The sequence below is a fragment of the Gorilla gorilla genome, chromosome 5 (assembly GCF_029281585.2).
Source record: "Gorilla gorilla gorilla isolate KB3781 chromosome 5, NHGRI_mGorGor1-v2.1_pri, whole genome shotgun sequence".
Taxonomy (NCBI): domain Eukaryota; kingdom Metazoa; phylum Chordata; class Mammalia; order Primates; family Hominidae; genus Gorilla; species Gorilla gorilla.
This window is the reverse complement of record NC_073229.2, coordinates 94200154-94213219: the sequence shown is the minus strand read 5'-3', so window position 1 is coordinate 94213219 and position 13066 is coordinate 94200154. Positions and strand designations below refer to the sequence as shown.

The following is a 13066-nucleotide window of genomic DNA, read 5'->3' as shown; positions in this document are numbered from 1 at the left end:
GCTGCTGGGATCTAGAACTGATACGATTTAGAGACTGTTTAGATGAGGAGGATGAAGAACAAAAAAATCTAGGATTATTTTTAGAGATTAGTTTTGGACATTATACTTTTGTGGTAGCTAGGAAACTTCCAAGTGGAGATACTGAAAAATAAAGGAATGTACCAGCCTGGAACTCAGGAACAATGTCTGGGTTGAAATAAAAAACTGGCATTCATTAATCCATCCAACATGTAGGGGGTAGAAGAAAAGCTGTTAATGGAGACAAAAAGATGGCCCCAGGCATAGGAGAAAAAAACCCAATGTTGCTAAACCAACAGAATAGGGAGTTTCAAGGAGAGAGCAGTCAATAGTATACATTTCTGTGTAGCAGTAAAGTAAGATGAAGCCTGAAAAGTGCTCAGGGAATCTGCAATGCAGAGATTGTTGGTGACCACAGAGAGTGCAGTGTCAGTGGAGCAGCTTGGACACAAACCAGACTCTCATAGGCTGCAGAGTTACCAGAACTACAAGAAATTGAATCTTTTTTTTTTTTCTAGAAGCTTGGGGTAAAGGATCCAGATAAGCTAACTGGTTAGATGATCTTTATAGCACTTTTCACCAAATCATGAAATTATACTAACAAAATAGTTTCATATCAAGAAAAGTGGATATGCTTCCCCAGATGTCTGATTTTTTAACAGCCTGGATGTTAAGAAATCTAGAAGATGGTGTTCAGGTAGGTTCAGAACAGGATTCATCTATCTGGACACTTGGCTTGGGATGTTCAAGCAGACACTACTGTTATTGCCATTTGTGTAATAAAGAAGTGGGTGAGGTGTATGGACAATTACCAGCCTCCCTCATCTCTTGGTTTGTGGTGATGATGGAGTTAGGAATATAGAGAGTATGAACTACTCATCCAAATGCTGAAACCAGTCATTCTAAACAGTAGAATAAAGGAAATCATTATCTACAGGGGAGTAAAATAATCCTTAGGTAAACACACAGACATAAAGACAGACTCTTTAAAGGGACAGTCATCGTATTGTTTACTCACAGGTGGTCCTGGGGGTCCTGGTTTTCCGGGAGGTCCTGTTTTCCCTCGTCTTCCCTTGAAACCAAAGAAGAATAGATGATAAATACTGTGACTCCATTACATTTTAATATCAAACAATATTAAATGGGAATATTGAAGACAGTAAAAATGAACAGAAAGTTAAGAAACAATTCCAATTCCACATGACTTTTAAATATCAATTTTAAAAGCTGTGGGCCAATTTTTAAGGACCATAATGAGAAGTATAGTACCTGAAATGAATAAATCTTAACTTTTATCAGCAGCCCTTTAAATGCTATCTACCTTGGTTCTTTAGCAAAGTAATATAAAGTATATGAAAGATGGTCTAAGATGGGTATTTTATCTGACGATTCTGTGGTTTCGGATGCAATAACGAGTACATCTGTCATCTTATGTTGGTGTTGTCCAAGAGGGGTCTGAATTCTAATTTTGAATGAGTTATTTGAGGGTGAGTTTGGGTGTTAAACATGCATATTCCTGGACTTCATCCTAGAATTCACGGTTTAGAATCCCGGGGGTCGGAGCCACGAATCTGCATTTTTAAAACTACTTCAGATAATTTTTATGCTCACTAAAATTTGGAAAGCACTGCCCTAAGCCCTATTGTAATTACATATACTGTATGAAGCACATTAACTCTTTTCTTCCCTTTAGATGGTTAAGCTGTTTTTATAAGTGAAGTAAAATGTATAATTCTTGCATGTTAATCTTCATGATTACAACCAAATATTAACTCTCCCAAGTTCACAACTAGCTAAATTCCAATCGCAAGATGTTGTGCTAACATCTCTAAGTACCCGTGAATCTAATAACATTTAAAAAGCATTTCATTATTTATTATAAAATTATTTTCTTAAACATTTTTTATTTTTTAAATTTTTAACAGAGGGAAGTGAGCTTAGGTATTGAAAGCATACATTTTGAATGAGAAGCATTTATGAGCATATGTTTTCTAAATATGGTCACTCTATTTCATTGTTACTAACAATTCTATTTGATTATCACATTGGTAAACTGTCAGTACCTATTAAGGCTTATTGATACTTATAAAGTAAAGATATTAGGTTGATCTTTTCAATGCCTTTTTGGGGGAGAATTATAAGTGTAGGCACAGAAAGGCCCATTTTATTCACCAATTTTCTTGCTCTGAAAATGTCAGGCAAAGTTGCCTGATTCCTCTGATTTTCATCTAGTCTTGGAGTGGGGTAGGTCTAAATGCCAGTTGAAACAGTAGAGCAAGTTTTCAGAGATAAACAAGCAAATACAATGCTGTGATTGGATGAGAAATGTGTCCATTGTTCCTGAAGGGAAATTAGGTGATACCGTCAAAGACTTTATATGAAAACAGCAGCCTTTTCTATAAACAGCCCTAGTTACCATCTACAGAACAGATTTAAAATTTTTTAAAAATTAAAAACATAGGCTGGGCATGGTGGCTCACAACTGTAATCCCAGCACTTTGGGAGGCCGAGGCAGGCGGATCACCTGAGGTCAGGCCAACATGGAGAAACCTCATTTCTACTGAAAATACAAAAAAAATTAGCCAGGCGTAGTGTTATGTGCCTGTAATCCCAGCTACTCTGAGGCAGGAGAATTGCTTGAACCCGGGAGGCAGAGGTTGCAGTGAGCTGAGATCGCGCCACTGCACTCCAACCTGGGAGACAGAGACTCTGTCTCAAAAAAAAAAAAAAAAAAAACAATTAAAAACACAAATATAATTATTAATAGTAGTGTTTTCTCTTATCTTTCATTTTATAGATCTAAACCATGCAGTTCTTTTGGAGGATTGTAAGATTGAAATGAACATATAATTTAATATTCTCTATACTTAAAACGAGTTATACACATGTACACCATGTTCTAGTCTTGCAGTTTACATTTCCTGAAAATCAATATATTTGGTCTTTTAGCAAATATAAGTAAATTAGCCTCTGAGGACTAATCAATGATAAAAAGTTTACTTAGAAAGTGGAAACACTGTAATTTATTAATTCACAACAACACAAAGAAACTAAATCAATGGTATCTAAGTAAGTGATTGGTTCTTTCCTTAAGCATACATTAGGTTGAGGTAAGTTAAAACCATAGGATCAACTTTAGTTTACATTCCCCTTTCTTCAAAGGAGACATGTATATTGATTTGGGCAGGAAGCGGGGAAAATGAGGCTGACTGTTGATTAACTTTTATTGCAGAGTTAATGTTGAAACAAACCAAATGTCAGCTATTGTAACATAACATTGGCATGTGTTAAGATGAGGAGTAAAAAGCATCCAAGATTCAGGATATGGTGAGGGCAAGCATCCAGATTCCTGCACATCACTGCTGATTTCAGCCAGCCTTGCCATTGTCAGAGTGTCAGAGTGTCAGTGTGCATGCTGGAAGAGGGCAGAGAGAAGGCTGATTTTGCTGAGTGGACATGCAGGTAAAATATTTTTGAGGGTTGCTAAGTAATTGGAACATATTGTGTGCACACAACTTTGGCCAGAACATATTTTCACATTAAATGTAGTTTCTAGGCTTGAATTTCTATTAGCACCCTAAATCAGATTTGAACAATTTTTAAAGATGTGCTATACAAAGCAATGCAGTTACCTTTTTGTTAGGCTTACCACCAAATACATACAGGTTGATTATCATCTGTCCCAAAGTGCTTGGAACCAGAAGTGTTTTGTAATTTTTTTTTTTATTTTGGAATATTTGTGTATACATAATGATATATCTTGGGGATGGGCCCCAAGTCTAAACATAAAATTCATTTATGTTTCATATATACCTTATCCACATAGTCTGAAAGTAATTTTATGCACTATTTTAAATAATTTTGTGCATAAAACAAAATTGTGACTGTGTTTTGACTGCAACCTGTCATGTAAGGTCAGGTGTAGAATTTTCCACTTGTGGTGCCATGTTGTTGCTCAAAAAGTTTTGGATTTTGGAGCATTTCAGATTAGGGATGCTCAATCTGTACTAGAAACAAGATTCACCTTAGGAAAAACTCTTGAGACTTAAGTCTCAAGTATCAGTGACTTGTGGAGGATAGAGGAGAGGGGTGGATGGATGAGAAATGTGGGTGGAAGCTTTAGAGCATAACAGAGCTATGGGTCCAGGCAGGGCACAGTCTCCTTTTTTCTCAATTTTTTTTTTTTTTTTTTTTTTTTAGAGACAGGGTCTCACTATGTTGCCCAGGCTGGTCTTGAACTCCTGGACTGAAGTGATTCTCCAGCTCTGGCCTCCTCCCAAAGTGTTGGGATTACAGGTGTGAGCCATGGCACCTTTCTTAGGGGCTGCAATTTCTATCAACACAATAGTCCATGCCTACTCCCAGACATCATTGTTCTTCTCTCCAAGGACCCCTAGGAATTAACTCCCTTGTCTTGTTTCCCTTCTTCAAGGCCCCAAGCTGCACCGAATACAGCTGCACAGTCTCCTGTTCCTCTGAAGGATCATCTATCTTCTACTTAAAAGCATTAGGGAAAGGCAAAAGCCTACCTAAGAGCTAACAACACTCTTTGGTCTTGGCCACAGAAGCAAGATACTGAAGGGAACGCCATCGTTTGAAAAGTGTCGCAATAAGACGCACACATTGTGCCACCACTGTGGCTCTAAGGCCTGCCACCTTCTGAAGTCATCCTGCGGCAAATGTGGCTACCCTGCTAAGCGCAAGAGGAAGTATAACTGAAGTGCCAAGGCTTAAAGATGAAATAATACCAGGACTGGTCGAGTGAGGCACCTGAATATTGTATACCGCAGATTCAGGCGTGGATTCTGAGAAGGAACAACATCTAAACCCAAGAGGGCAGCTGTTGTAGCATCCAGTTTATCTTAAGAATTTCAATGATTAGTCACACAATAAATGTTCTGTTTTTTAAAAAAGGAGCTAACAGTAGATTTTTGGTAGGGTGAATTTTACTCCTTAAGCTAGGATACTTTGGGGGAGTATTTTATTAATAATTAGGCCAAGAAAACAGGCATAAACCACAACTCCCTTCCTAGGACTAAAATCAGATTCCCCCACTTTTCAGAGGAAAGTCTAATCTGTGAATCTTTGTTATTTTCTTTGCAGGGCTCTGGGGAAGTGGTTGAGGATAGCTGGGGCCAGGGCCTGCGGTGGTTGGTAGTAGGTACAGGAAGAAGGCTCCTGATGCCAATGGGAGGAATGTTTGCATGTTTGCTTTCACTTCTATCTCTGGCTGTTTTGGTCCATTCATTACAAGGCTCTCTCTAGACCCAAAAGCGAGACAAAAGGTGGGGACTTGGGTGTGGGTGGAGTGAAAATCCTGGAGATAAGTCAGATATCTGCTGAGCCGGAATAAGTCTTCCTGGTTAGGGTGGCTATTCTCAGGTGGCCATTTGTTCAGAAGCAACTCTGATAAACTAGTGTTTGGGTGAACTTTCAGATGGATAGAGATCTAGTGTTCCAGCATTATTATAACTGGGCTAATCCAACATTTTCCTGAAAACTGTGGTATAAAGAGCAAAACACAGATGTACTCTATCAAGTTGCCCTGGAAACCTGAAAGTGCTCAATATGTCAGTTTTCTGTTTGGCAATAGTGCGGAGATTATTAGACAACAATTTAGATATCTGCCTAATGATCTAAACCCAGGAGGGCTCAAACCTGACCATGCATGAGTGTCACCTGGAGGGCTGTTTTAAAATAGATTGCTGAGCCTCACTCGCAGAATTTTTTTTTTTTTTTTTTGAGACAGGATCCATGCTGGTATCAAACAATCCTCCTCAGGATCAAGAAGTGGAAGTAACCCAAATGTCCATCAATGGATGAATGGATAAACAAAATGTGGTACAAACATACAATGGAATATTTTCAGCCTTAAAAAGGAAGACAATCCTGGCCCATGCAACAGCATGGATGAACCTCAAGGACATTATACAAAGTAAAATAAATCTGTCATAGGAAACGTCAGGAGGATCATTTGAGCCCAGGAGTTGAAGACCAGCATGGATCCTGTCTCAATAAAAAATAGCTTTAAAAAGCTCTTTTTCTAACTTGATGCTTCCAGGATGACTTTCAGTGTGAGAGAACATTTATCTTAAATTAGACTTTTGATTTATAAACACCTGCCCTCTTAGGAGTACTAAAAAGGGAAGAATACAAATAATAGACTATTGGTACTTATTTGACAGATGGTTTTTGTTGTTGATGAGGATGATGATGATGAAGATGAAGTTAGAGCAGTAATTGGACTTAAAGGATGATATGCAGACCCCAAACCCACAAATGAAACATGTATTTAAGTACTCTCTCTAAACTGTCAGGTCACGGTAATAGAGCTAGCCCCTCTTCTGAGTAGCTGGGATTACAGGTGTGTGCCACCTGCTTGGCTGTTCAGAGTTCTGGATTCAGTAGGTCTGGGGTGAGATCTGAGAATCTGCATTTCTACCAAGTTTGCAGTAATGCTGATGCTGCTGGTCTGGGGACCATGTTATGAGAACCACTACTCTAAAACTAAAGCTGTTATTTCATATTTAAAGTCAGGCAATCCTGTAGAGCACCTTATATCTTGTAAGTCTGTATCTTGCAGCTCAGAACAAAAGAATTCAATTTGTTTTGTGATTATGTGGAATTTTGAGAATAAAATGCTCATTGTCAAGTTCAAGAGCACCTGGACTGGAAAATCCCTGTGCCCCATTTTTTCTCTTATAGAATCCTTTTGTGCTAAGATTTCATTGATGTAAAATGGTACTTATACTTTGCAACAACTTTGTTAAAGGAATAAAAAGATCACTTGTAAAATTCCTACTGCATACACCCAGTAGGATGGCTACTATCAACAAATCTGAAAACAAGTGTTGGTGAGGACATGGGGAAATTGGAACACTTGTGCAAGGTTGATGGGATTGTAAAATTGTAATCCTAGCACTTTGGGAGGCCGAGGAGGGTGGATTGCCTGAGGCCAGAAGTTTGAGACCAGCCTGGGCACCATGGCAAAACCCCGTTTCTGAAAAAAAAAAATACAAAAATTAGCTGGGCATGGTGGCATATGGCATATGCCTGTAGTCCCAACTACTGAGGAGGCTGAGGTGGGAGGATCACTCCAGCCCAGGAGGTGGAGGGAGCAGTAAGCTGAGAAGGCACCACTGCACTCATGCCTAGGTGACAGAGTGAGACCCTCTCTCAAAAAAAAAAAAAAAATAGAGTTACCATATGATCTAGCAATCCCATTTCTGGTTATATACTCCAAGAATTGGAAACAGTTTTAAGAAGAGATATTTGCATACCCATGTTCATAGCAGTATTACTCTCAATAGACAAGAGGTGGAACTAACCCAAATGTCAACCAATGGATGAATGGATAAATAAAATGTTGTACAAACATACAATGGAATATTTTTGCCTTAAAAGGGAAGAAAATCCTGTCACATGCAACAACATGGAGGAACCTTGAGGACATTATACTAAGTGAAATAAACCAGTCACAGAAAATCAAATACTCTATGATTCCATTTATATGAAGTATCTAAAGAAGCCAAATTCATAGGACAGAAAATAGAATGGGGGTTACCAGTGACTGAAGAAAAGGAAGAGGAAAAAAAAGGAGTTGTTTAATGTTTATAGAGTTTCAGTTTTGCACGATGAAAATGTTCTGGAGATCTGTTTCACAACAATGTGAATACACTTGACACTACTGAAGTGTATACTTAAAAGTGGTAAGGATGGTAAATTTTATGTTATATATTTTTTACCACAATTCAAAAGAAAACAACTATTTTTACCAAAATGTCCAGTACATGGTAGTTCTAATAAATATTAGTTCCTTTCCTCATTGCCCTTCTACCACCCTCTCTCCAATTCTCTATTTTTTATATAAAAATGTTAGATAATGTCTCTAGGAAAACCTCCAAAATATGTAGTGTGCATCCTTTAGAAAAGTGTAATCACCTTTTAACCATGGATATGAGTTTTTTAAAAAATCTAAAATAACAATCAAGATACCCATCAGAGGTAGAAATTAAAAAAATGTGGTTTATTCATACAATGGAAAAGTATATATTTGATAGCAATGAAAATGAATGAAATTGAACTACATGCAACAATATAAATGTTTCTCATAAACATAATGTTGATCAAATCATACAAAGAACAAAATGGGCAAACCTAATCTATCCTATTAGAAGTTATAATGGGTTATCCACGTGAGAGTGGAAAGTGACTGAAAGAAAGCATGAGAGGAGTTTCTTGGGGTGATGATGTTCTGTTGCTTGAACTATGTGGTGGTTGCATAAGTATGTTTATTTTATGAAAAAGCATCAAGCTATACCCTTATGACATTCACATTTTTCTTAATGTATGTTAAATTTCAATATAACTTTTAAAAATGAAACCAGGAGATTCCCACAATGGAATGATTTTATTTGAATGATCTAAAGCTTGATTCCACTTGTATTTTCTGTGCACAAGGACACAGAGGGTCACTATTAACAGCAAGAAAAAAGATACAAGGCTATTTAAATAAATGACATCTACAAATTTTCAACAGTAAAAATAACCTAATGCTTCCAGGATGACTTGCAGTGTCAGAGAACGTGTATCTTAAATTAGACACTTGATTTGTAAACATTTGGCCCTCTTAGAAGCATTAAGAAGGGAAGAATGCAAATAATGGACTATTGGTATTCATTTGACAGATGGTTTTTATTGTTGATGAGGATGATGATGATGAAGATGAGGTTACAGCAGTAATTGGACTTAAGGGATGGCACACAGACCCCAAACCCACAAAATGAAACCTGTGTCTAAGTACTCTCTCTAAACTGGCAGGTCACGGTAATTCAGCTGACTTCTCTCTAACATTGCCCTGTTTCCATATGTGTATTTTGCACACTGTTAGGCATCAGCTCAGCCTAAACAAGGTATTAAGGAAATGTCAGGAAAGAGGAGACAGGGCCTTGACTGGCACACACAACTGTGAATGAGGTGTTAATTACACAGGAAAACATTACAGACTATCTGGGAAGTTTAGTTTTCTTTTTTAACTTCGTGAAAGGAAATAAGATCTATGCCTGATATAAAGAATTACATTTTGAACTCAACGATATGTGTAAAAATGAGAATGGAATACTTACTGAGGAAGACATAATATTTTAAGTACATTTTATTTCTTAATAGATATTTTAAAATGTATCTATGACAGTAACAACACTAGTCATAAAGGTCTCATTACTTCAGGGATCTGACAAGTGACTCTCGTAAGGACATGAGAAGAAAATGCAATTCAGCATGAACAAATGACTTGAAATAGGTTCAGAGCTAAGGAAAGATGAATATTATTGAGGTTGGGATCTTAACATTTTTAAATTATTTCATTCCACTATTTACTCATCTCTCTGCCCCTTTCCTTTTATCCCCCCTTAGATGGACTCTATCTGTAACTAATGTGGCTTTTCAAAACAAGTTAGAAGTTGTGACATCATTATCTAAACCTCTTGAACTACAGTTCAATAAATGATAATCTGAATAAATGATTCATTAAAACATTAAAACAAGATTAACGTTTCCTTGATGTGGGTATCCCGATCATTCACAATTTAGGTTATTTTGCTGTTATAATTTTTGAGCTTCTCTTCTTCTCACTACCAAGTCAGATTTTGTAAATGTCCCATTTACTTGTTGCTTTTCCCTTTGGAACGTGGATCTTCCTAGTTCTCCTCTGCTTGCCTGATTTCTGCTTGCCCTCACGTCTCTCTACCCTGATTCTGAGGCCAACCCAAACCTTCCATTTAGATCTGTTGGAATGCCTAACTGCCTTGCCACACCACCAACTCTCTAAGGCCCAACTTCTGGCTCTGTTTTCTAGGCCTGTCATTGCCAATATTTGTCAAGCCACTTCATTGGTCTGGTATCATGGATGGGGCAGTGGTAGGGTATGGCTAAACAATTTCCTGAATATACTGTGGTGTATTTTAACATCTTTGTGCCACATGAAGCTGGTGGAAGCTGAAAGTTCATTGTGAAAACGTTCTTTCCTCCACATTTGGATGTTCACAGGCAGCACACTCCCATACTGGAGAAGGGGAATTTGGCCTTTATATACATTGCCTTCCTGTCTGAGAATTATGCCGCCAGGCTTCCATATCTCTAAAACATTCCACTTTCACAGTGCCTCATGAATGAAGACTTTTCTCCTTCACTTTTAATATGGGAACTGTTATGTTTGTAGGTTTAGAGTCAACAAAATTGACATGCAGAGGGACAAATAATGCATATAAAATGATAAGTCTTACTTAATAGAAATGTTAAAATAAAAACAATGTAGTGAAGTTCATCTACAAACTTCAGACAGGTCAGAGGCTAAGCCCGTGAAACAGGAACAAGCTCAGCATCACCAGTGAGCATTGGAACAAATAATCATTAGTAATATTTGGATATCTTGATTTCAATTAAGGTAAAGTGACAGGACATAGTTTCAGTATTTCTGAGTTATGTAATCTAAAAGATATACTCAAGGAGTAGAATTTTAGAGCTACATATCCAGTGTCCAGGATTGAATTGACTAGTACAAAATAAGTTCACAGAACTACATTTTGCAGTCATTCAATAACTGACTGACAAATGAAGAGAATTCTAAAGGATCAGTGAGGTGGAACTATAAAGGTGACCCAATTTTGAAATGGAAAAATTTTCCTTATGTAATTCTCAATTAATTGAAGTGAATTTAATGGATTAAATTGCATTTTGATACTTAAGTGCTGATTTCAGAAAAAAACCCTATTGAAAAGATGTGAGTAAGTTTTATTTGGCAGAAATTTACTGTCTGTTTTACCTGCTGTGTTGGGGAAAATATATTAAGATGATTAAGACCTAGAGCTTGCCTTCATGGTGGAAGAGAAGGGACAATTATTTGCAACAGGTATTTAGACAGACTTGTTCATTTGGTTATAGATGACCTCAGCACTTCCAGTGTCCTTCTGGAGTGGAGGGATCATGGGGATAGGAGGAAAATGTGGGTAGAAAAAGTCATTTACACAACCTCAGCAACAACCTGGGACATTATACCCCCTGAAAAGTCCTCAAACAGGGATAGCTTTCCCTGGATGCACCTGCGGTAACCTGTCTTAGATGTGTGTGCGCTGTTTGGTTCTCTTCTCTTCTGATACTTATCCCCAGGCTTTAGATCAAGTGTGTTCAGACGGCATTTCCCAGCTCACCACTTCTTTTTCTTGCATGATTGATTTAAATATTTGGAAAATGTATCGATGACCTTTAAAAACTGAACACTTGGGACATACTATTGTACAAAACTGAGAATATTTTTCTTTATTTGAATACTACTTTTCGCTTCCTTAAACTTAACATCCAATGTCACCTGAAGCTGTAACTGGGTAAAAGTAATTCGAAGTCTGTGCTTTACAATTTACCTTCCCTCAGCTCCCATCAGATCCAACGTTTCCCAAAGTAAGGTTAGGGTTTCCTGGGAAAGCTGGTGACCCAGTTGGTCCTGCCGGCAGCAATTGTTGGTCAGTTGCCAGATTCTTTTTATGTTCTTCGACTTTTTCTCTGTTCACCTCTAGGGAAGTATCCTAAAGGCAGAAACCCTAAATACATCTTGTTCCCCTCATTCTTGCTACATCTAGTACATATGCATTTACATTTACAAAACTCACATAACCAACTCAGCTTTCTCAACTACATAAAATTTCCGTTATGACTTTTAAACTCTTTATTTGTTCACCTGCTGGCTTTTCGCTGTGTTTTTATAAGATATTTTCCCCACTTTCAGCTGGCATGTGCCCAGAATTGTTCATAAATTAATTTAAGAAGTATTTATGAAGTCCCTATTGTGGGTTAGATGCTTTATCATGCTCTGGAAATACCTTGAATTCTGTCTCAATAGAGCTTATATACCAGTGGGGACAATAATAGTAATAGATGCCAAATATCATTCAAAGAAACTTACACATATTTATTCATTTAATCCTCAAAATATATTTGAGGTATTCCCATTTTAAGGGTGAGGCAAATTAGTGACAACATAACTTGCCCAAGGTTATGGGGCCAGTAAACACCAGAGTTAAGACTTGAATCCAGGCAACTTGGCTGTATCATCTCTGACCATTACCACTAGGCTACACTTATTGCATCTCTAAGAACTAAATAAATAAAGATACGAATTTTGGATAGTGATAGGAAATACAGAAAAATAAAGCAGGGTAAGGCAGTACAGAGTTATACAGGAAGGTGTGCTGTTTTAGATAGAAAAATCAGGGAAGCCCTCAGCAGAAATGTGAACAAAGTGAGTCCAAGGATCATGCAAGGTCTGAGAAAGAGCATCCAGGTGCATCCAGGGAAAGCTATCCAGTAGAGGGAACAGCAAGAACAAATTCTTCAAGGAATAGAAAGAAACACAGGTTGCTAGAGAAGAGCAAGTGTGTGGTTGGGTGGCAGGCAGGCCAGATTAGGCTGGGCCTTGTAGATTATGGTGAGTGCTCTGAGTTTCATTACTGTGATTGTGATGGGAAGCCGTTAGGAGTTTTGTCTTAAAAAGGTCATATTATATAGGTTGGTATAAGCACCTGCTTAGGTAGATAATAGGCCAGAAGGTAAAATTGCCACCAAATTCATCATTTAATACAGAAGCTCAGTAGAACTAATTTTAGGTTATCTGTTTTAGATTGCTTATAACACTTCCTTACAGGTGTGTAGAGTTGATTATATGTACAGTCATCTCTTGGTATCTGTGGGAGATTTGTTCCAGATCCCCACTGTCCAATACCAAAATTCATAGCCATTCAAGTATCTTATATAAAATGGTATAGAAACTGCATATAAGCTACACACACCCTCTCGTATACATTAAATCATCTTTAGGTTACTTATAATACCTACAATGAAAATGCCATGTAAATAGTTGTTATATTGTAATGTTTGGGGAATAATGACCAAAAAAATGTCTCTGAATGTTCAGTAAGATGTAACCACATTTTCTTTTCAAATATTTTCAATCCATGGTTGGTTGAATCCACGGATGTAAAACCCACAGATACAAACA

At 37.5% G+C, this 13066-nt stretch overlaps 1 protein-coding gene and 1 pseudogene across 1 annotated transcript in view; one reads left to right on the top strand and one right to left on the bottom strand.

Moving 5' to 3' along the window:
* COL19A1 (collagen type XIX alpha 1 chain) overlaps nt 1-13066 on the bottom strand; it is a 337557-nt gene that overhangs the window by 103978 nt on the left and 220513 nt on the right. The window contains exon 16 of the mRNA XM_063707696.1: nt 1037-1090. Within this exon, the coding sequence (XP_063563766.1) occupies nt 1037-1090 (54 nt within the window). The remainder of the gene's footprint in view (nt 1-1036; nt 1091-13066) is intronic.
* LOC109027147 (large ribosomal subunit protein eL37-like) lies at nt 3431-4884 on the top strand (annotated as a pseudogene).